Below are 25,054 nucleotides of genomic sequence, written 5' to 3'. Positions count from 1 at the left end.
CACTGGCAGTCATACATACCCATAACCAGTGTTGGTCAAGTTACTTACTGATTACTTCCCCCCAAAAATAATCGTGTTACTTTAATGATTAATTATTTTCAAAAGTAATTAATTACTTAGTTACTTAATTACTTTTTAAAAACATGATTTACAACCTGAACAGGTGATAAAGCAAAAGATCTTTCAGCTCAATTCTACTTTCTCTGCATACATACATACAAAATGTAATCAAATGGAAAAGTCTCTTTAAAACTCGTTTTACTAGTTTTAATCTTTTAACTTTATGCATCAAGCAAAAATTTAATTATATGCAACATTCTCTGACTGGAAGAAATTTGTTTAACATTTAAACCTATTTTCTGCACATTCCAGCACATAAAATAAAATATTTTTTGTGTTTTCACTCAGTCTTTCAAATAAATGCAAGTGAAACACAGCAGAAAAATAAAATAAAATTAAAGACTCAGCGATCCTGTTGCTCTACTTTCACCTGTATAGCAGGCGGAGGTTTGCCCTGGTGCAGGTGTGCCGCGGCGGTCAGTGGAAGAATCCGCGAGTGTCTCTGTGAATTTCCCATTATGTCGTAGTGCACTCAGTGCTTGCTCAGAAGTTAAGGGTTTTTTTCGCTGTAAAAAGAAGTTTTCTTCCCACGCAGTGAACAGCGGACACTAATGTTTTTGTCACTTTTTATGGAATCAAACTCAAAGTAAGGTCAGTACTTCCACGCTTTAAGTAAGAAGCTATGAAATTGGACTGGAATCAACTTCAGATATTTTATCTGCTTCATTTGTCATGGAAGAAGGGAACAGGCCTAATCTGGCCATCAAACTGCCTGTCAGTCAATTGTCTAATTGATTTAGAGCTTCTGCAAATGGGATAGTGTACAAAAATGACTGCAATTCTTAACTCATACATACATTTTTGTTAACCCTCTTGAATTAAAAGCTGCAGTGGTGTACAGAAGCAAGTCTGCAAAAATTGCATTTATCCCACTATAACTTTCATTAGAGCCCAGAAAAGAAATGCTTCTCTAGTAAGCTAAAGAAATATGTCATCGCGCTTCGTTGAGCATAAACTAAAACATATTAATGTTTAAAATTACAGAAAAAATTCATGTAATAATAAAACTGAATGTTTTTGTTAATTCACGAAAAATGTCTGTTTTTAAATCACTGTTTTGCCAAACTAACAAACTCATTAAGTTAAAAAAAAAATGTGTGTAGTAATGAAAAAAGGGAAAGGTTGCTGTTATTTAATTGTTTATCTATCACTTAATTACTTTGTTGTTCTTTGGCACAGTATGAACAACTGTGGAGGTGTTTAAACAGAAAGAAAAGCTACAAAATCTGTGAAAATATAGTCAAAATTCCAAAGTTTATCCTCTCCTTCACATTTCCCAAAGCTGTCCACAGGGCCGATGTTTGTTGGGTCGATTCTGGCCCCCATGCCTTATGTTTTACCCGCCATTACCAACTTTATGCAGAACTATAGAAAATTATAACAGGTTTTAAAGCGTTTGTCTGTCAAATATACAAACTTCAAATGACTACAGTAAAGCCAGCAATGCCTCCTGTTTAATGAATAATAATGACATTTTTGTTTAGCCTTCAAAACACGTGCTGATGATAACCAAACAGGCACGCCACACATGCAGGTTGACGTGTTTTTCACAAAAAGACGAGTATTTTCAAAGAATTGATCCACAAGACTCGAATGAACCAGTTTTTTTATTTCTTTTATTTCTTTATTTTTGTTGTTGCCATCATCCTGTAGGAGCATTTTGTCATCAGTACGTCTCAAACACCGGAAAGTGTGCACACATCTACAATTTTTTTAAATCTTTTTTTTTTAAATACACATACACAGGCAAAGAGGGGGAGCACAGAAAAACACTGGAAGGGTAGGTGACATCAGGAGGGGAGGTGCGGGGGGGGGGGGGGGGGGTCTCATAATGGTGAGCAGAGAATATGCTAGAACATTTTTTTATTCTTTTTAAAAAAAAACTTCTAAAAGCTGCAGGTTTGTGGGGTATTATTCCCATTCTTTACCTTCTTTATCTCTGCAAACGTTCAAAAACTTCTTTCAAATGGAATGTTTTCATATAAAGCTTCACACTTAACACTTTTTAAAACAAAATTCGGGGCTTTTACCCACTCAAATACACTACACAACCCAGTCTTTGCAAAAGGAGCAAGGTCACAGGGGCCCGTGTGCTAGAATGCACCCGGGCCATTTTACACCCACACAGAAAAGTCGAAGATCGCTCCAAATAGATCTAATTTATTTATCATTTATTTGCCATGCCAGCATAACAGCATTGTTGTAGCCTAATAAAAACCACAGCGCTAATGTAAAACCAGAAAATAAAAAGAAGAGAGGGTGGAAGGGGCGGCGCAGCCCGACGGCTGACGAGAGAAGAAACTAAAACACAAAAATCTATTGGAAAGCTAGCCTTTTAGCGCCCGACTCGACAGAGCTGCAATGGTTATCCACATTTAAATGCTAATAAGCCAGAGCAGCCACAGGGAACGTACAAAACTGTAAATACTTCCAACTACAGTGACATATATTTTTTATATATTTATATATAAAAAGAAAACAAGAGAACACAAGTTTGTCCAACAATTCAGCACAATTCAGGAAATCCAACAAACGCAACAAAGAAAAGTTCATGTCACACACTTTTCTTTTTTATGTTGTTTTTTTGCAGACATGCTCATCAGCCATTCTTTTGCAGGTCAGTTAAGTCTCTCGCTTATCTTTAAGACTAGCACCTACTGTCTAGTAGCTATATCTTGCATTCAGTACCGTATAAATTCTGAATGGACGTCACGGTCCAACTTGAAATTTTTAGCCCCGTGCGAGTGGGAATGTGTTGGTGTTTTTCAACGCACCAAAGAAAAAGAAGTAAAGATGAACAGAAAAAGGACCAAAGAAAAATCCTGTACAATCGTAAAACCACCTTCTTGAACCACTTGAACCTTGGCATTCAGCTTATCTAAAACAGAAAAGTCCACGTTTGAGTGAATGAGAGGATAAAAAGCAGACCGACAGACGGGGAGTGTCGATGAAGATTTATGAAGAATTCAGTTTTTTTAAATCCCGCTTGGAAGGGCCGGAGGGATCGTTGATTGGATGAGACGGTCAACCAGCTACAACTGTGGGGGTTAGGTTAAACACTGGAAGCTTGTGATGGGAACGATGGGAAAAGGAGGGGTGATGGTGTGGATTTGTATTTTTCCTAAGCAGAGGCAGCTGGCTCATAAGCCCTGCTTGGCCAGGGCAGCGGTGACATCCTGGGCCAGCGTGGAGAGCTGGGGCGACTCCAGGAGGTTGATGCTGCCGGAGGAAGACAGGCGAGGAGAGGTGCCTCCCGTCTCGATGCCAGGGGAGTGGGTGACGATGATTTCCGCACCGTGGTCCACCCGAGCTTTGGCCGAATCCCGGAAATTCAGCTTGTGGCTCTCGATCTGGTGAGCAGGGGAAGACGGTTTAGGTCAGCGCTCTTTTTCCTCTTTAACGTGAACTGACAGTGACATTTGGTATAAAAAGAGGCTTCCTTTTACCATTATGTTCCCGCCTCCAGGAGTGTGGCTGGTGTTCTCCAGAGAGTTGACCTTGGCGTGGGCCTTCTCTTTGAAGTCCAGCTTCACATTGTCGATACGCACATGTCCTCCCCCTGGGAACAGGACAGCAAGGAGGAGAAGAGAAGTGTTAAACCCACGAGGAATCGCTCGCCTGCAGGACATCACTTCTCCTAGGCAATGCTCAGGGCAAAAAAAATCTCAGTCTGCACACTGCACAGCCTGAAAAAGGCACAAGTGCCAGCTTTGACCTGATTTATACAGTTTATATAGTACCATGTAAGACTGGATGCAATATTCAATTTCCTGCTTTGACACTTTCTTGTAAATATCATTGAAATGGTGACATTATGGGGGCAAAACTGAAGCTGTAAGTGGACAGATGACAGATGAAATTAAGAAATATCAATCAGATTATTGCTAAGATTAAAGGAAATACATATGCTTTTACTAAATCAAAACTAATTTGACCAGAACAGACTTTCGCTCACTGGTGTTATTGGGCCTTGTTTTAAAAAAAAAAAAAGACAAACAGTTTGACATCTTTATGTTGATCTACGTGGAATTTCTGACTCCTTTTGTGCAACCCACAGCCACTGAACTGTGTTGCACTGTAAGTTAAAGACAAGCATGTAATATAAAATAACAATATGTGGATCTGCCTCTATTATAAAATGGATGGTGACCAACTGCATTCTCCAACTGCTAAAAGAGAAAAATTTAAACTTTCATGCTGTGTGACAGTGGCTTAAATGGTCTTATAATTGTGTAATGTGGTAAAAGACGTTTGGGATCATTTAGAAATCGTCACAGTTTGTCCAGCAGAGCAGCTCTGACTCCATCCGGGCTGCCTGCAGCACATGTAGCAGAGCAGCAGCACAGCTGATAGTTGTGTGGAATCAAGCAGCGTCTTCACATTAAGTTCCTAATAGGATTGGGCAACATGATAAAACCTTCCAACCACCTTCAGTCAGCCCAGAAACCGGCTATTTGTGGAGGAGTATGTGTGCTGCACAAACATTTGTAGCGTTTCAGTGAAAAACTACCAAAATAGAAGAAACTCTAATCCTGGTGCTTTGTTCTACATCAGTTGGACAACAAACTCCATCGGTATTTCTCTACAACTCCCCACAGAATTGACAACAACATTTGATTCTTAAGACTTCAAATTTCCTAAATCAAGAAAATAAAAGCACAAAAGAAATTAGCATCCAGATCTGATGTACTCGACGAGTTGTCAATGTCTCATCAAATTTAGTTATGGAGTACTTTGCTGGTTGCCCTTTTTTAAAAATGTTACAGCATTGTTTGGGATTTTAGTTTGTTGCTTGGTGGTTGTTAGGCAACAAAGACATTAGTATATACCATGCATAATCCAACTCCTGTGGATATATATGAGAGCGCACAGTCCTGAAATTAAAATGATACAATGCTTTTATAAGGCGTTTTAGTTGCATACTACAAATGGGCCATTTTAGCTTGCTGGTCGGAGGTTGCTAGGCAATGTGATGATGTGCTATAGATAAGAACAATCAGGGACCGGGTTTGTTTGCTCAGCTGGAGGTTTCATGGATTACAGTGGATATACATAAAGAGAATTGGAACATATATCAATACTGGAAGGTTTTAATGATCCAACATTTACTATAAAACACAGCATTTGTTACGCTCTAAATGGCACAAAAATCATTTATATCCATAAGGACAAATCAAAATCAGCTAATAGCAACTAGTCTTAGCATTCCTTTAAGAAGAGAGCCTTACATACTTTGTACAAGTAGGTTGCCTTCCTTTTTTCCATACATCATATATACTAGTTAAATGCATGCTGGAGTATTGTTTGGTCTGTGATTTTAGTGTGTTGTTAGATAGTTGCAAAGCAGCATTTAGACATCATAAGTTGCATGCATAATTCAACTGCTGTGGATATAAATTAGATGTTTTTGCCACCAAATTAAAATGATACGAAGCTTTTATAAGGAGTCATAGGTGCATAAATGCTGCAAATGGGCCATTTTAACTCGTTGGTAGTAGAGATGGACCGATCCGATATTAGGTATCGGTATCGGTCCGATACTGACCTAAATTACTGGATCGGATATTGGAGAGAAATAAAAAAATGTAATCCGATCCATTAAATATCAAAAAAGCACTTCACAAAACTTGCGACATGGCATAACTCGGCCCATAACCTTAGCACGTCGGAGCAGTGATCGCGTGATAGAGCGGCTATGGCATGCGAGACCTGTCCGTGGTCTGGTTGAATATTTGTAGCTTTGCTACCAAACCGGCATTTCATCTCTGAGGAAGTGATCCCCGAGAGAAGTAAAGCAAGTGTGTAAGTTCATCTCTGAATGTTTATAAAGCATTCCAGCATTAAGCTTAACAACTGATATATGGAGCGACTGCCTCTTCTTGCTGCTACTTCAATCGTGAAACTGCTTAATGATCAGCTGATCGGCTTTTCTGTCGTGACTCCGTCTCTCTTGTTTGTTTTTGGCCCACTTCGTGCCAGAAAGAGGAAACCAGCGGCTGAACAACAGCAGCACGTTTAAGCTTGATAAGCTGTTGTTATAATTTATTTAATATTACTTTCTACACCAGGATCTTTTTCTATGTAGCTGACGCTGGTAACTGTGCAGGGGCGGATCTAGCAAAGTTTAGCCAGGGGGGCCGATAGGGCATTAACGGGGAAAAGGGGGCACAAAGACATACTTTTCTTTCTTATTCTCATTTAAAATGTCGAGCTTTTAATAATTAATTATCTGAATCTTACACCCAAAGTTTTAATATGATGTAAAATGTATAGAAGTCCATTATTGTATAAAGTAACTGTTAAGTCTAATATACACTAGTAAGCTATAGTACTTTTTCCTTTGGGAAGGTACCATCTGTGCAGTCTGCAGTTCTGTTGAAGAAAGATGTTGAATCTATTTAATTATTCTTGAAAAATAATTTATTTCGGTGCGTTTTTTTTCACACTGCATCAAATTAAAGTTGATTACGTCGATTAAGCATCATGAGGTGGAGGGTGGGGGATGGTTCCCTTTTTTTTTTTTGTGCTGGGAGTTTGCAACCCTATTAGTTAGGTTGCTTACTCTTTAAAATACCAGAATAGGGAGGATGGAGTAGGTTTAAGTTTATTAGATTGATCAGTATTGCTGAACTAGGAAATATTTTGGGTGCAGTGTATTTTTTCCATACAGGTATAACAGAATAGCTTTAGTGTTTTATTTTTTTAAACTTGAGTTTGAACTTATACAAAATGCAGCAAGATATTAAAAAACAGTTTTATTGATTAAAAACACACTATATCGGATTCATATCGGTATCGGCCAATATCCAAATTTATGATATTGGTATCGGTATCGGACATAAAAAAGTGGTATCGTGCCAACTGTAGTTGGTAGGTGGTTGCTAGGCAACATGATGATGGTCATTGTCTGAGATATAGATAAGAACCATTGGGGGCCTAAGGATTTTTTGCTCAACTGGAGATTTCGTGGATTACAGTGAGATATACATGAAGAATATATATCACCAATGTTTTTAAAAGTTTATAGTACGAGTAACTTCTTTCAACAAGGACAATTAAAGATGTGGTAATGACAACTAGTCTCAGAATTCCTTTAAGAAAAGGCCCTTAAACACATTGTACAATAATGTAATTCTCTAAGTTTTTCTAAAAGGCCAGCTGTGGCTGTACAGTACCTGGTCTGTGGTGGATGTTGGAAAAGGAGCCACATTTAGCGGTGACATGGCTCAGGTCGATCTTCTTGGTCTGGATTTGGATCTGCGAGCAGTGGCACATTGCACAAATTCACCTTTAATTGCTTTGAATGTGAATAAAACACAAATAACAGGCATGAAATGCAATGAAATGAAAGCGACAGGTTTCAAAAAGAGAGAAAATGAATGTGGTGAGATGACATGAATCTCTAGACAAAGGCGGTGTGAGTCAATCAACCGCAGTCCACAGAAAAGCCACAGAGAGGCTGATGTCAGATCCCTGGAGGGGAGGTTAACATGAACGCAAGCAGTGACGGTGCAGACATCAAACAAACACAGAACACGGGCGCTACTGTGTGACGCTACGGGGAGCAGGTGCTTCAATTAAACTTTATTGTCCATGGGTGATGTGAATTAGTGCGAGCATTGTAAACAAGAGAAACTGACAGCCTTGCAGGCTGCAGAGGGAAGTGGTTTATGTTATGAAATATATGCACTATGCAGACATGCTGTATGTTGTGGCCCAGGTGAATGCACAAAGATTATACAATTGTAAATGTTTTTGTTTCTGAGACACAAAATACAGCTAATGAAGACGAACACACTCCACGAGGACGGCTCACACACACATCTTAATGTGAAGTGTTATCAAGAACGACAGATCTTGGATGAGATGATTTTCTGCTAAGTCACTCACGTTTCCCCCGCCTGCCGCGTGCTGGATTTTGTCCAGGGAGCCACATTTAGACTTAACGTGGCTAAAGTCCAGCTTAACGCTTGGAATCATGACCTGTGGATGACAGGTTGACTTTTTTCTTTAAAAAAAAAACCCAAACAGACAGAACACACAGGGTCTCTCACACAGCCGTGGAGTCGAGGGGCTTAATAAAAAAAAACCCTTCCTACTTCCCTGCTTAAAATAATCCTGTAGAGGCGTCCCAGGTTTACATCAGTCTGTCGATGCCCACTTTAACTCGAGTGCGCTTGAATTCAGACTGCATGAAATGGGCTGAAGCCTATGCAGAAATCAAGGCCCTGTTTAGCACCAAGTCTCAAACGTGAAGCGCACGAAAGAGTTTACTTCCCAGTGTGCAACATCCACAATTTTTAAAAATTAAAGAAAAATCAAATCTACCAACAGCTAGCTCTGCAAGCTGCTTTGCAACCCACCTCCACCCCAGTTTCCAGTCTATGCTAACTTTCCTGTTATACACTAAACAGTAAACAGTGCTAACTGAAAAAAAGTAACATAGGCGTGCTACACCTTTGGAAATAAACCCCTTCTCTTTTGCTTGTCCGAAACAACGTATTGGCAGACGGACAGATGACAGACGCGTGAACACATAATAGTAGCATGACAGAGTGCCACGACAGCCCCAGCTGAGAAAAAAGAGAAAGAGAAATAAGAGAAAGAGAGAAAAAAGAGAGAGAGAAAGGCGTACATACATTGCCTCCTTTGGGCGAGTGCTTCAGATTATCCTTGGAGCCACACTTTGGCTGAATATGACTGAAGTCCAGCTTCTCGTGTAAAATGTGAACCTAAAATAAAATTGGATAATTATGATAATAATAAAAAAGAAAAAGAAAACACTGTATGTGCCTCATTTAGATAAGTGCGCAGTGAGGGGTCGGGGTCTGTTTGCGTGCATCATTAGAACTAACAATGCTTTTCTTCGTGGTGGTGTATACAGCTCTGAGAATAGCAGTGATACGAATGTTTAATTCCCACTTTAGTGTCTCTCGCTTTGTCCCTTTGTCACTATAGACTTATAATAGACAATAGTCTTCTAGGTTTCTTTACAATCTGACTTCCTTCTAATCGTCCCCTGCTGGTCATTAGAAGGAATGCAGTCTGGCTTCAGTTTCAGAGTCGGCCTTTTATATACAGTCTATAATGACCAGGATAAAAAAGGTGCAAGAACCCCAAACAGTGGTGCTACAAACTGCTCGACTCTTATGTTGTAACTGAGACTGCAGTCACGCCCAAGAAATGACCTTCCAAGAATCTTTTACAGAGGACAAATTTGTGTTATTCTCAGAGCTGACCTGGAGGCAGAAATAATCTCACTGGTCAAGTTAAGCCTCACTGTGAGTAAGAAAAACTGAAAGATTGAGTTTCTTTCCTGAGAGATGCTCAGACTGATGCTCAATAAAAAGATCAAGATGTTATAAATATGATGAGGATCAAATCTGCAAATAGAAAACAAGAAAACGTATTTTTCCCCTGCATTAGTAAAAACCCAGCAAACAGTAGTTTTGCTTGTACAGCAAAAATAATATAAAGTAATAAAAAGGGGGACTGTCTCCACTGAACTGACCTGGATTCTTCCGACAGCTCTGATGTTGATTTATTCCCACGTATAACAACATGTGCTGTGTTTAGAGGTTATCTTTCTCATTCCTTCTGTGGCTGTTTCAGCTCAGAGGTTTCAGCCTTTCTGCAAGGTCGACCAATGACAGAGCGAATGAACTGAACTCAATGACGGCCCTGTTTGGTTTATTTTAAAAACATGAACTAATTATGTAAACTCGGAAAATCACAATACTGAAAACAGAAATACCACATTTACTGTTTTCAGGTCTCTTAAAGTGTTTCTTTAGTTTTGAGTCCAGTCCTTGTACCGGACCATTTTCAGAGGAATGAGCCACTTAACACTGACCCAAGAGTCATTCTAGCTCCTGTAGACTTCAGTCTAAATAGAGTGATTTTGTGTGGAAGAAAAGCTTCTCTGTGAGCAGAAGCTAATATGAAAAGATAGAAAATGGTCCTCTAATGTTTCTGGTCTATATATCTGTCTGCGCTCCTGTGCCGCTCCGCTAAGCCGTGCGTCACCGAGCCTCATTAAAAATTTCTGTCCCTCTGTCAGTTTTCTCCCCAAAGAAGTAAGGAGAGCTGGCAGTGAATCGACTCCACCTCCATATATCACAGGGTTAATGACCTCACCAACACAGCACTGTGGGGACATTAAAATGATCAGTTACACCCCAAAGATTAACAAGGAGATGGTTTCTGTCTCCTATCTGCATGCAGTCCATGTGTTATTTTACGTGTGAGGTACGTCATTGCAAAGGAACATCTCTCAGTTATTCTAACAGCTTGGCCACCTTGAGATCCTCTAAAATTTTTATCTCGTAGGTTCCTAAAAGACATCTTTTTCTGAAAGTCAAGGGTGGATAAAAGGAAGAGAGATGATATATTTTTATGCTGTGACCTTGATGTGACTCCTCCATAGGTAATTCTGCACGCTTGAAATTATTAATACCCAGAGCTGGAAGGGAAAATCCTGCACAGTGACGAAAGCAGCTCCCTCAGGGGCAAATGCTTTTGCAGGCTGGCTGCTCCTTGGAGGCGGTGTTTTCTTAGGAGGAAGGCTTTATGTTACAAAAACAAAACAAAAAAACTTTGGGAGAGCTGAAGGTCACCGGGGAGAAAATTGTTGGGAAAGAAAGAGGAGGAAGACGGAGGAAGAGGGGAAAGGATGCAGCTGATGACGATTCATCCAGACTGATGGAGATGACGGTGGACAGGGAGAGGGCAGAGGACAGTCGGAGGGAGGCAGACACACAGACGGTGGGTTAGAGGCACACCAGACAGTGAGCGAGAGCAAACGCAGAGCATGAGGAGACTATTTGAGCATTTTATGACATCTCTAGAGAGAAAAAGGAGATAAAAACCCATCCTTTTAAAGCTGCCTATTTTTTTTTACTGGTTTGCAGGAGCTGTTTAAGATTTTTCTAAACTCTGATACTCACAGAGCATCCAGTAATACTGAGTCATGATAATAGACAAAAGGATGGATTTAAAAAATCTCTTAAAAATAGTCAAATGTTTTGACTGAGGGAAATAATACAAAGAACGGACAATAATTCAAGTTAAAAACAGCTGTGAAATCGTGATTGGTTTGCAGTTTAAAGTCTTGTGCAGCCTATTTTATTTTAAAATGTGTACTTTACTGCCCCCATGTGGCAGAATTATGTACACACATAATACTTATAAGGACAGAAATCATTAATCTATGGAAATCTGTGCTTTTTCTACCTGCAGATGTTTTCCTGTATTTCTGTGTGCTGCAAAGACAAAAGTCACTCTGTGTCTCAGGGCTGCTTGTTACCTGTCCGCCCTTCGGCTGATGCTTAATGTTGGAGGTGGAGCCGATCTTGGACTTCACATTCTTCAGGTCAGGCAGAGGCTGATTGATGACCTTCAGCTGCCGCTGGACAGAGGATGGAGATTTGGGTGGGGTTCGGATCACTGCCACCTTCTTCTCCTGGAGGACGCTGAAGGACTTGGGCGTGTGGCTGCCCGGGGTGCGCGAGCCGGGCGTGCGGCAGGAGTAGCTAGGGGGCGTGCCGGGTGTGACGGCGGAGGAGCCTGGGGTGGAGGCGCCACTGTGGACTGATCGGGAACGCGCCGAGTCTGTACCTTAAGAGAAGAGAGGGCAGTAATGAGAAGACGAAGGAGGAGGAATGAAAAGAAAACCTTCAAACTATTGGATAGAAAGGAGTGATCCTTCATCTGCTTCTTATGATGATGATGATGGAGGAGAAACACAGCACTGAAAAAGACCTGCTCAGTTTCCACCTAAGCAAACAGCCAAGATCACACACAAGTGTTTGCCCAGGAGCCTGAAAGCACAAACACAGGCAGCTGAATTCATTTAGCTACTGGTGGCTTGTTGCTGCGTTACCGGGGAAGAACCAATAAGATTTTATCCTACATGAGAACAAGGAACACACCTGTTGCTGTGATCCACACCTGCTTTTCTGATAAGATAACTGCAGGGTGGATAAAGCCTATTTAGACACGCTTTATAAATACCTGTTTCCAATGGAAACTAAAGCTTTTTCCCAATTTGTATCACCCTGACCTTTGAACTATGACCTTGAAGCACTAAAATTGGCTTCTATAAGCTGTAAAAACCTGAGATTTTTGGATACATTCATGCAGTGTGTGGTTTTGCACATCTTTATGGCACCATTGTGATGTCATCGTTTGAAAAAATAAAAAGCGTGTCTAATGTCCAAGAGCTTAGGAAAGCCTGGAGGACTATTGCTCAAGAGCACTTTAAAAGAATTACAAAAAAGTCTGGCACCTTGGAAGTAAAATATAAAGAAATGAGGGGTGGCTCAAGACTTTTGCACAGACCTGCAAAGTGTTGTGCTAACATATGAGGTCAATCGATCAGTCTCATGTTCCAGCGGTCCATTGTGGAAGGCACAAACATACTAAATTTACCTTCTTACAAGCAGTTTTTCTGGTCTTAAGGATCACCTGTATCAAACATTACTTCAGCTGCTGTTCTGTGTGATTACCCTCTTTGAATTTCTTGGGGAAATAAATAAATAAAATAAAATCTATTTACTTTTTTGGTACAGTAGAGCTACTCAAAATATGGGACACTGTCTCGATGCATGTGGACGAGAAGTCAAGTCTCACATAAAGGGGGACATCTTCGACCCTTCTCGGAACAGGGCAAGATGGCTTTGTACCAGAGGAGGAGAAAGAGGAGATCCTGGTACAAAACCAGGCAATAAGACAAGTGCATCCACAGACCTGACAAGTTTTCAGCTGGTTGAGCGGTTTGATTAAATGATACCCAGAACAGCTGAATTGTGCTTGTTTATGAAAAGGGTAGTACACACTGCTGAATGAAAACCTCTTTCCGGACACCCAAAAGGCCAGATCCATCGCATTTTAACCATTTGGGTGAGAGTTTTCTGATGATCCAGCCCCATTAAACTTGCATGAGGTAAACAAGGCTGGCCACTGAGAAAGAAACAGAGATATCTGTTGCCATTTGCAACATTTCCAATCCAGTTCATGTTTGTTACACAAAAACAAATATGCTTTTCTTTCAAAATCAAGTGACCCTAAACTTTTGTGCAGATTACTGTCCCTCCCTGAGCCAAGCTCTGCCTGAGGTTTCTTCCTGTTAAAAGAGAGTTTTCCTTCCCACTGTTGCCAAAACCTTTCTCATAGGGGTTCATCTGATCGTTGGGGTTTTCTCTGTATTACTGCAGGGATGAAGGGATGATGCTCTCTTCTATGGAAAATATAAGTCCTTATCTTATAGTTATTAAAGCAAACAAGCATAAATAAACTGTATAAACTAATAAACAGATGTCGATGAAGATGGTGTGAAAGGTCTAAAAGGATCTACTAGGTGTTCTACCTGCCATACTAGGGGCTCTTCCAGACCTGGTGTCCGCTGTTCGGAACGCTTTACAGAAGAAGGGAATAAAAAGGGAAAATCAGGGGTAAAACAGCAGGTGGGAAGTGGAAGGTGTTGGGAGTTAAAGTATAATACAAATAATCTGGTGAGTAAAGAAGCAATTAATCTGGGAAGCAAACAATCTGAAGGTTTTGGACCGTGGAGATTCTTACAGGTTGGCCTGGAGGGGGTGCTGTTGTCCTCCTGTTCAGCAGCCGGGATGTGGCGTGTCAGAGACTTGGCCGGCCTGGGGAGGGATGACTTCTTCTCGGGGCTCCGGTACGCTCTCTCCTGGATTAACAGACACACAGCAGAGTTGAGATGCAGGCTGAGGCATGCACATGCTGGTCACAGCCACCCCTCAACCCTTGCTTTTATCCCCCACCCTCACTTTACCTTCTCCACCCATTTCTTAGACAGAGGTGATGGGCGTGAGCACGCGGAGGAGGGACGGGCCTCGCAGAGCTCCGCCTGTACGAGGGGGCTCCGTTTAAGGCTACAGGCAGAGCTGGGCCGGGGGGGCTCGCGATCAAACCCCCGACGCTGCACTGCCATCTTTAATACAACCGCCCTCGTGGGGCTCTTGACCGTGACCATGACAACAGGGAGGAAAGGCATGCAGGGTAGGTGGAAGATGTTCAGGATGGAAAACAGGCATGACAAGCAGATGGAGAAATGAAAAGTTGAGACAGGATGGAGTAAAAATGCAATGTGTTTATTTGTGGCTCATACACAAACAGTCTGTTTGTGTACGTGTGTGTTTTGATCTAACCGAACATATCTAAGAACATTGTTGTCTTTATAAATATGCCAAATGAACCACATGAACATTGGATTATTATTATTTCTGTTTGGTTTAATAATCTTTAGGAATGAAATGAAAGGAACAAGAAACAGAATTTGGCTGAAATCGTTTGAATGAGCTGCGTCGCTCGTTGCTGCACATCATAAGTGTGTTTTTAATGGTAAAATGTAAAATAATTTTGCACTTTTGATGTCTATACTCACAGATTTTCTCTGTCGAGACTGACACAAGGACAGAAGCAAGCATGCAAGACAAAATGATTATGGAGAGAGAGAAAAGCAGACATGCAAAAAAAGAGAAGAAAGCCCAAAAACAAAACAGAAAATATGAAGACGCCATGGCCTAAAGTCGTACAGAAAATGCACTCACCAGCCACTTTGTTAGATAGAACTTTTCAACTGTTTGTTAATGCAAAAGCAGCAAATTACATTGGAGCAACTCAGTGCATTTAGGTCTGTAGATATGATCAAGCTGCTGAAGCTCAAACTGGGCATCAGAATGGGGATGAAAAGTGATTTAAGTGACTCTAAATGAGGCATGGTTGCTGATTCGATCTAATTTTCCAAGCAACCATCAGTAGTGTTTACAGAGAATGGTCTGAAAAAAGAAAATATCCAGCAAGTGGGTAAAGATGCCTTGTTGATGTTAGAGGTCAGAGGAGAATAGCCAGCCATTTGAGCTTATAGGAAGGCAGTAACCCCAAAATAAAAAGGCACACATGGGAATCACACGGGAATCCAGGTGAGGGGTAGCCAATAAGAAGAAAGCGGTCTTTTAGGGATCAATATTACTGAGAGATGATGAAAACACTCTTGGAATAACCTTAACTTTGTGAGGATTTCAATTGAAAGACAAAAAATAATAAACGTTGACTTGTTATACTTACAGTGGTCCTCTCCCTGGACTGGTGGGCCACACTGAGGGGCTGATGGTGCTCCACACCTGTGAAGCAAACATGTTCATCAGTGTGACACACACAAATGCACATTTGCTGAATACAAGGTGAAAAAGTGGACATATGAGCACATTCATATTACAGAAGCACCTTCTGTACACGTATCACGACATTTCACGTCACCCTCACTTCGCTTGTTGACAGAACACACAACCTTCAAACATGCAGCCATTTTCAGGAGACATACACACGCACACAAGTGTTAAACCAGAGTTATTCAATACCAGTCACAATGAATAACATCATCACTGAGCAGAAAAAAATAAAAGCATGAATTTGAAGCAGAGCGGGAACAAATACTCCATGTTTGACAAAATGAGAAAAAACAAAGCATGTTTAAAGCTTTTAGAAAAATAAAACTGAAAAAGAAACCCAAAGCAGACCAGACATGACAGAACTTTAAAAAATAAATCAGCAGCACATGATGTTTGCCAGCTACACTGCACCTTGCTTGATTCCTCAATGAGCCATCAATGGAGAGAGAGCAAAGACATCAAACGCCACATATCCAAAACTGATTTACATTTGAAAAAATGCTTTAATTATTTGGGTGTTGCTCTCTCTCTATCCACGGCACTGACTCCGGGTGAAAAGTGTTCACCTGTGGCCTTGCGTCTAGCAGAGCCGTGAAGCAGAGCAGGCCTAGGATGTCTGGCCGCCGCTTTGGCTACACCCTTTCGAGACGGGGAATGACTTTGGAGGGCTGACACCTTACTCTGGTCAGCCCTCCTGATGCCTACTAGCAGAGAGGAGAGACAAGGTTATACCGACATGCATACCTCGGTTAGATGACAAGGATTATAAATTTCAGGCGTAAATACAGAATTGGAACCTTTTTTCTTCTTTATCTCCTCTCTTGGTGGATGGTGGCTCAGTACTTTGCGGGATACTTTAGACTCAGTGGTGGCCCTTGATCTGCCGGGGCCCCGTTTAGCGGGTCTGTCCACCACCACAGGCTTATTGGTCGAGCTCTGGGGCTGAGGAAGGGCTTCGATTTGCTCAGTCATAATACTTTTGTCATCATCTGCAGTGGAGAAGGATCAACAGAGGGCTAATTCTCCACGCTCCTTGCTAGCTAGGAGCTAGCTTAGCACAAAAGACACATTTCCAAACAAGTTTTCTGGTGCTAGCAAGTTTTTAAACCAAAATTATTAAACTAAATAAACATTTAAAGGCTTTTAATCTTTTTTTAAACAAGTGATTTATTAACAGGTTTACTCTGGGTACCTTGTGAATCCATCCAGCCACTGTCTGTATCTAGGATGGACACGTCCATGGTGGTTTCATCGTTAGGTGCTTGATTGGTCTGGCTAAGAACATCCGAGGTCTCCTCCTCCACCTTCCTCACCTTCTTTCCATCCTCTTCTTCTATCATTTTATGATCTTCCATTCCTTCCTTTTCCTCCTTTGTTTCCTCTTTCTTCACCCCTTCGTACTCGTCTGTCTTCCCTTTCACCTTATCTGTGTCTAAGTCCTCTTCTATTTTATCTGCCTCCATGTCTTCTCTGCCTCCTTCCTCTGTTTGCTGTGTCAGCTCGTGGTCAGAGCAGGGAGACAAGTGCGAACTGTCTGTTGCAGGTTCGTCACTGTTTTGGGCGCTGTGACTCCATTCTTCTGCTCCAGACTTTGGATCTTCTTCCAACATCTGGTCATCCACCATCAGTCTCACTTGTTCTGTCTTTTGCTCTTCCTTCCCAGCTTCTTCAGTTTGACTCTTCCTTGTTTCATCCGGCTCTTGGGCTTCTTCCATTATCTCTTGAGGCTCCTCTGCAATCTCAATATCATCTTCCTCCTCTGCTTCTTCATCTATTTGTGCTTGAGGGATAATGATGATCGGAGAAGATATTTGGAGCTTCGGTGAGCCTTTCACCAGACTGCTTTTTTGCTGCTGGTTTTGGTCATTTTTCTCATCTGTGTGCTTTGTAGTAATTAAATCCTGAGCAGTGTTTGAGGTCTGTTGCCCACTTTGGATTGTCTTAGCTTTGTCTGTGCTCTCTTCTAAAGACTGAGATAATCCTGAAGCCAAGTCTTTGTTTGGCATTTCTGGTTCATCACTTCTTTCTTCAGATTCTTTCTGCTCAGGCTTCAGATTTTCTTTGTCTAACTCTGACTGTTTATTATCAACGTTTTCAGATGCTTTTAGCTCTGATGGGTCATCTTTCTGTGCTTTCTCTCCTGCAGTTTGGGTTTCTGATGATGTGTCATCTGGGGACTTGGGGGTTGTTGGAGTTGGAGGAACCTTGGTTCCAGTTTCTGTAGGCGCGAAAGTGAACGAACTGTCTGGTGGGATAGGTGAAGCTTCTCTTGATGGGTCTTTTTCAACATCTACCTCAGGGATAGCTTGAATCTTTATGTTCCCTGGCAACCCAGTTTCCAAACGAAATTCACTCAGTCTGTCTTTTGAAGTAGTCATTGGGATTCTTAGCCGATCCGGTTTTATTCCACTGGTTACAGCTTTTTCAAGGATCAGGTTAGACTTTACTGGTGAGCCTTTCTTTTCTACCACTGGTATTTGAGAGATCACAGGGGTAACCTCTTTGTAATCTTGTTGTTGTATTCCTTTTGAAACATCTTTTGCTTTCAAATCCCCTAGATCCTCCTCTACTTCCCCCTCTACAGAAGGGAAACGCTGGTGTGGAGAATCCCCGGGACTGGGTACATCAGCGGGAGAAGGCATGGGCCCTGAATACTCACTGAAGACACAGTAGCCCACCTCCTCCAGCTGGTTTTCTTGTGAGAAAACACTTGGGGCTTGATCTGTCAAGGCAAGCTTGGCTAAAGAACTTCCCACAAGGGCAGATACATTGGCGGGCACTGACTTTCTTCTCATGTAGTCAACCTCCATCCTCTCCAGGGATGGACGAGGTAGGGCACCAGCCAGGTCCAACATCTCAGAGAGGCTTCCTGATTGTTTAGAACTATCTGTGTGCTTATCATAAGGTAAGGGCTCATCTGCCACGGTGGGGATATTTTCAGGTGTTTCAGTGTTAGTTGGGGTAATGGAGACAGCTGGTGGAAATGTAGGTGGATGGCTCACCACAGATGGAGTTGACGGATAAACCTCTGATTCATCATAGCTTCCACTGATTGGATACAAGCTTCCCATGAAGATCCTTGATTTCTCTTCCTTCACCGTCTGTCCGGCTGAAGACCCAACAGTAATGTTCAAGGAAAGACTTCTTTGTTCCAGTCCCAGTTTACCAGAAGATGTGTTGACATTTTGCTTTTGTTGTTTCTCCATATTCTGCACAATGTTTTCATCATCTCCACTTAATTTTGTCTTTGCCGTTGTGCTGAGCTCATAATAGCTCTGGGTTTGTGGCAACTCTTCTTCTCGACCCTCCATGGATGTGTCAAAGTAGGTTTTTGATCCTGACACGTGTTCTACAAAAACATCCGATCTGTCAAGTTCTGGACTTGACGTCAGAGTTTCTTGCGAAAGGTCTGTTTTTTGAATATCAGTGAGCAGTGGTGTGTCATGCAATCTACAGTCATTTGCACCATGCTGGTCCTCCTTATTAACCGCCTCAAAAACATCAGTTTTTTCTTTGCTTTCATTCATATTTGACCCTGACTCACTTGGTAAGATAATTCCTGCTTCTTCTTTTTCTTCTGCCATAAGTTCTGATGAGGCCTCTGTCACAACAACTTCTTTTGCTTCTTTTTCTTTAGACTCTGAAAGTAATCTTCTGTCAGTGACCTCTTCCTTCCCACCCTCTCTGTCTTGATTACCCTGCTCTGTTGAGGAAGTGCAGGGGAGAGGTTTCTCTCTATCAGAAAGAAGGGGAGGGCCAGTCGAGGCAGGTTCTTCTCCTTCTGCCTTTGCTCTTTGTTTCTCAGGAGCGGATGGTTCATCTTCCTTCATAGTGGACTCACAAGATGGTTTACTGACTCTCTCTTCTGGCTGGGCTGCGAGTTTGAAGGATACTGTACAACTTTGTGTCGGGTCATGTTAGCTAAAAGCTTTGCTTGCAGCATCCACAAAAGCTAGCCAATACAGTCAAGCCGGCGCCGTCTGCACATAGATACAGTAGCTCTCCATCAAGCAATACACACAGCACAGTGTATTTTGTGGCAGGCCACAACAGCACAGAGGGGGGATCACAGCACCTAATATAGCGTGCAGAACTGGAATGAAGGAATGAGTTGCATGATGTTAGATGACAAGAAGAAAATGATACCCGAACACACTGAATTCCTATTGCAATACAGGAGGATTTATAAAATATGGTCATCAACATGGTGATCAAAATAAGTTACTTTTATTTGATGTATAAATGGTGTTACTGCAATTTCTACTGCAAACATTGGCATACTGTGGATATGAATGAATTGTTACAGTGCACAAATTATAAAACTAATATTTGCAATATAATCTTTATTAAGTTTCACAATAGTGATGAGCAATGAGGGTGAATCTTATTATCCTAAGTGTGTTTTTAGCAACAATAGGAAATTAACTTTTGCTCTGGGATGAAATGAAAACAACAGTGAAACTGAAAGCAGTGATACAACAGACTCAAAATACATTCAGGACTGATTTGTGAGGCACCCATACATGTGGGTACTCTCAGAAACAGCTGCTTCACACACAATTATTCCAGCAAAACCCACATAAAAAATATAAAGAGCGATAATTCTAGCAACAATTACATCTACAAGGCTTTACAGTTTAGACAATGATATTTGCATTTGCAATGTAGCTGGCAATACAAAGGTGCAGAAATGGATTGACTGTAATGTGGTTGATCGGGCGTTCTGATGTCGCTCCGATGGAAAGCAAATGGTAATGTTTTGGATGAAAAAGCACAAACTCAAAATGCTGCCACGTCATTTTGCAACTTCAGGTATTGAAGCGGAAGCTTAAGGATTTCAGAGCAACAAAGCTGCAGGAAGGCTGGCAGCAAAGCCTCAGTTGCATTACAGTTCATTAAGAGTTTTTGAACCCGCTACAGAACACAAGAGGAGCATGCAAAATAGGTTACGGGCAGACGTACACTCACGCTGTACCCTCACACAAACTGTATGCACACACAGAAAACCACACACACCTTTTTGTGATGGGTTGTGATCACCTTGATGACTTCCTCCATTGAGGGCCTCAGGGGTTTGGGCTTGCTGGAAGCCCAAAGCCTGGGGCTCTGTTAAATAATTTGTTTGTTCTAAGAGCAAATCTCTTGGCTGCTCATATGTCACATCCTCTTGGTGACTGTTGAGCTCCTCTGGAGCCTCCTCCTTCTCATCCTGCTGTTGACTGACAACCTCTACTTTATCATCTTTGGGCGGGGAAGGAAGACGCATAGATGAGACATGGAGGATGACAAAACTGGGATTACATAGTTTACAAGATACTTTCAGCTCTGATGGAGATGCATGGGATGCAATCGACAAGACTTCTAGCTTGGTCTTTATAATTAAATACATAATATTTAATGGTTTGCATACTAGATGTAGAAGCGGTTACAGCATCTTACTACAATAGTATATAACAGTATATAACAGGGGTCCCCAATCCCAGTCCACGAGGGCCGGTGTCCCTGCAGGTTTTAGATGTGTCCTTGATCCAGCACAGCTGATTTAAATGGATAAATGACCTCCTCAACATGTCTTGAAGTTCTCCAGAGGCCTGGTAATGAACTAATCGTGTGATTCAGGTGTGTTGACCCAGGGTGAGATCTAAAACCTGCAGGGACACCGGCCCTCGTGGACTGGGACCCCTGCTCTAAGCCATCTGTCTTTTTATTCATAGACTGTACGTAAAAGATGGGCATAGCCTCTGTGTCGGAAAAGTGCCTTAAAGTTAAGTCGGTATTTGTATTTTGAGGTTATTTAATATAAAAAAAGGGATATTGTACTTATAAATATACATAGATAAGTTATTATTAAGCTATTAAAAGTACATATGAGTGGGTGCTGGTTTGTGGAAGCTGCCATGTCACCCTGCCATCTTGAATGCAGTTGCTAGGAAGAACGGTTTATATATTTGCCCATAACTGACAATGAGCTGGCTAAAAATAACAACAGCTGGTTATAGGCTAATAAAACTCACACTTTACTTCTGATTAACAGTTTGATTAGGTTCTTACATGGTATGAGAGTTTATTCACTAAATGTCTGAGTCCAACAATGTTACATTCACTTCAAAGAAAGTTTCACTAACAGCAGGTAACAGAGGCTAATAGCAGCTAAGTGAGGCTAACAGCAGCACTCACTAACATAAAATTTCAGGATAGCCTCAATAACTGACCTCAGTATCACTGTCATTGGAGAGAAATGAGCTTCCTTGATTCACTGACCTGTATTGACCTCCTTTCACAAAGTTTTACAGCCTCCTTCTAAGTAAATAAAGCACGATGCCTCTCACCCAGCATTGACAGCTGAGGTAAACAGTGGCCTAACTGCCTACACCATCGGGCGATCTGGTCCGGAGTTGCTTTTGCCGTGTGAGAGCACTTACTACAGGTGAATAGTGCCCAAAGCTTTTGAGGTGACTACAAAATATTAAACTGATTGTTAATTGACTGTATTAGATTTCCTTCTTTTTCCTTATTTATTGCTAAGTGTTGATATTATTCAAGTATCTTAAAATATAGTGTGTACAACATTGCACTTCTTACACACACAGAAGCAGAAACATATCGACCAGCCTCGTCGGTTATGGGGTACAGTCTAATTTTAATATTTTTTATCTGTCTTTGATGACTAAAACATGTTTGTCCTATATCAATCCTTGATTGCAATCTACAATTTACTGAGATCTAGCGGTACAAAGTTTAGATAGTATAACTTTAAACCTGTTGGCCAGAACGGGGCGACTCGTCTAGCAGATGGAACAATAACAACCTTATTTGTCACGTCTTTTACAACCCCAACAGACATTTTCCTGAAGAGTGTACTAGCTTCAATTCTTATTGAGTAGAAAAGCCATTTAAAGTCAACATTACACGAAATCAGTGTATGATTAAGCGCGCGACCTCAGAGTCAGATTCATTCTCTCCCACCTCAGGTTTCAAAAAGCTAAGATGGCAATGACTGAAAAAAAAGCATTACTTCACAAACCAGCTGTCAAAGTAGCTATTTCAATCTTTTTAATACGGTCTATGAGCATATCTCATTATCCCACAGATCTAAATTTCAGACACTGAGTAAAGAAACTAACCCTAAACCATGCAGTGAGACTATACAACGCTACACTTTTGTAATTGCATGCCACATGTCAAGAAGAAACACGCAGATATGTTAAATAGCTGAAAGTCAGACTTGGAAAAAATCAATACACAGAGTGAGATAGGGAACAACAGAGGAGATGCTGAGGGGTGGAAAGCAGACTAATGAAATGAAGGACTCCAGTGGCTGGTAATGTACCATTGCCTGAATGGAGGAAGAGTGTTTGTGTTGCCTAGTCCTTGTGTGCAGGGTTCACGACTCAACTAACTGTTATGTGTTTTAAACCAATGCAGGAGTGTGGACAGGACAGGGCGGCATGCTATGCATGCTCCAAACTCCTTAAAGGTGATATGACGATCAGCTGGCATGCAGACAGAGCACCGTGAAATTAAACGGTAGGGGGAAAAGGAAAGAGAGAGAGGAGGAAGAGGGTGCCCCATCTTTAAATCCTAGGGACAAGTGTGCTTGGGTGTCTTTTAGAGACTTTTGTGCCACTCTCACAGCCATTCACACCGTCAACCTGGATAGCCTGGATTGGCTTTAAGTGTGTATAGGTGTACCTTGTGCCACGGGCCCAATCTGCTCAGCGGATGGAGAGGGGGGAGGGGAGGGAGGCAAATTGGCTGAGTCATCCACTGCGAAGGAGAGAGAGAGAGAGAGACACACACACACACCGGGAAGACAAGACATGGATGGGAGGAAGGAAATGAAGACGATTCACTCTGCTGACCTTATCTCTTTGTAAGGTCTCCCTTTGAATTCAGAGCTTGGCAGGTTGTGTGTGCTTCATGAATGGTAAGTGCTCAGCACAAGACTGGACGCTTTCTCTGAGATTTAATAAGTTGGGCCTTTTGTTTGCTGCCCGTTGAGGATAAATGCAAACAGACTCACTAACTTACCCAAATGATGCAGAGAAACTCTTTTTTTTAAAAACATTTTATTAAGCTTTATAAGGCAGAATACACCCAAGATCAACACATCATAAACTTTCCAAATGTACCTGTTAGACGGTGGCACAAATATCATTGGTTCTCATTTAAATTCTAACATGGTGTTGTAGCACTGCATTATCTAAATTACAAGCTTATTTCTTGCCTAGTTTTTCTCTGTCTGTTTTAAGGGTTTATTCATTCAGTTTTCTTGGTATTTATTTATTCAGCTCAACTTTTTATGAATGCTTTTAGTAAACAATTTAATTGTTTATTGGCAGCAAACATTGCTGGAACCCTTATATCATGCAGGCGCTGGACCGCAGAGAAGTGGATCTTGATGCTGTTTCCATGTAGATGTAATGCTGTCTGTTTAATGTTGTCTTTTTTTTTTTTTGCAGGCAACTAATTTGGTTGAGAATAGACTTTAAACAATGTATAGTGCTTTGCAAAAGTCTTAAAGCCACCCCTTGTTTCTTTATATTTTGCTCGAATGGAGCCAGACTTAATTTTTATTTTTAAAGGGCTCTTGAACAATAGTTCTCCAGGTTTTCTGAAGGACTTTCAAGTGATTAGTTGGACATTGGCATTTTCAGTCCAGCCGTTGTACCTGACCATTTTAAGAGGAATGTTTTTGTTTGCTAGCCACTTACACTGACCTGTGAATCATTCAAGTATAAAACACTCAAGGAATGAACCAGTTGTATTGTGTCTACATATAACAGACAACTTGGCAAAGAGCCAATTTTAAATTGTATCTTTAGACACTTTGTTACTAGCAGCCTGTCATAAAAACACATAATTTGTTCTCATTTCTTTAGTTGAAACTCTGAAAAATACCAAAGATAACACAGTTTCACATAAAATAGTATTTTTGCACCAACAATGTGATTTCCAAAGAGATTTTGAAAAATTTGCATATCTCATCATGGTGTGCAGTGTGTCCTTAAAAATAATTGAAGAAACTGGGCAAAACAAGAAGTATCAGGCTTAAAAAAACCCAAACCCTAAAATATTGACTATGTTTGGAGGAGGTCAGTAGAGAGGAACGAGAGTGACAGCCGTCTACAGCCATCTGTGAAACACGGTGGAGGCTCTGTCACGGTTTGAGCTGCATGTCAGCCAGTGGTGTTGGAAGTCTTGTCAAAATGTAGACACAGAAAAGTAGCATCAGATTTTGACTGTGCAATACAATCTGGAAACGATCTGATTGGCAGCAGCTTCATCGTTTGATTGACTGGCCTCTCCACAGCCTGGAACTTAACATCATTGAAGCAGTCGATTGGCAAGAGCTTCATTTTCAGCATGACAATGATCTTAAACTCACTGCCAAAATCATAAATGTTAGAAAAGAATAAAGCTGAAGAATAAAGCTGGTCACACCAATATCGACTTTCAAGCTCATTAGAAACTTTACTGCATTTCCATGGATGTTTGGACATTTCAATAATCACTGCACCTATTTCCCATTCTCCTAGTAAAATATAAAGAAAAGAGGCTGGCTCAAGACTTTTTCACAGTATAATAATATACTGCAATTATATAATAATTTAACCCTCCAGTTTTGTGCATTTGCTGATTGCTGATGATGATTATAACTGTTCGAGACAGTTTATCTATAGCCTAGTAGGTTTATAATCATAACTTTTTTGATAACTTTTTTCCCCTTTTTG

At 41.2% G+C, this 25,054-nt stretch overlaps 1 protein-coding gene across 1 annotated transcript in view; it reads right to left on the bottom strand.

The window, feature by feature from the left end:
• Positions 1-2,742: 2,742 nt before the first annotated feature.
• LOC146608108 (uncharacterized) overlaps positions 2,743-25,054 on the bottom strand; it is a 77,937-nt gene continuing 55,625 nt past the window's right edge. The window contains exons 5-20 of the mRNA XM_085347836.1: positions 23,013-23,087; positions 20,337-20,561; positions 16,513-19,194; positions 16,118-16,309; positions 15,861-16,024; positions 15,217-15,264; positions 14,534-14,551; positions 13,931-14,107; positions 13,699-13,816; positions 13,487-13,534; positions 11,426-11,736; positions 8,760-8,852; positions 8,011-8,103; positions 7,296-7,377; positions 3,567-3,679; positions 2,743-3,470 (exon numbers count right to left, since the gene is read on the bottom strand). Of these exons, the coding sequence (XP_085203962.1) occupies positions 3,261-3,470; positions 3,567-3,679; positions 7,296-7,377; positions 8,011-8,103; positions 8,760-8,852; positions 11,426-11,736; positions 13,487-13,534; positions 13,699-13,816; positions 13,931-14,107; positions 14,534-14,551; positions 15,217-15,264; positions 15,861-16,024; positions 16,118-16,309; positions 16,513-19,194; positions 20,337-20,561; positions 23,013-23,087 (4,649 nt within the window). The 3' untranslated portion in view covers positions 2,743-3,260. The remainder of the gene's footprint in view (positions 3,471-3,566; positions 3,680-7,295; positions 7,378-8,010; positions 8,104-8,759; positions 8,853-11,425; positions 11,737-13,486; positions 13,535-13,698; positions 13,817-13,930; positions 14,108-14,533; positions 14,552-15,216; positions 15,265-15,860; positions 16,025-16,117; positions 16,310-16,512; positions 19,195-20,336; positions 20,562-23,012; positions 23,088-25,054) is intronic.

The sequence above is a fragment of the Diplotaxodon limnothrissa genome, linkage group LG23 (genome assembly GCF_057381915.1).
Source record: "Diplotaxodon limnothrissa isolate DT_005_m linkage group LG23, D_limnothrissa_male_GT1.1, whole genome shotgun sequence".
NCBI lineage: Eukaryota > Metazoa > Chordata > Actinopteri > Cichliformes > Cichlidae > Diplotaxodon > Diplotaxodon limnothrissa.
This window is presented reverse-complemented; position numbering and strand designations above follow the sequence as displayed.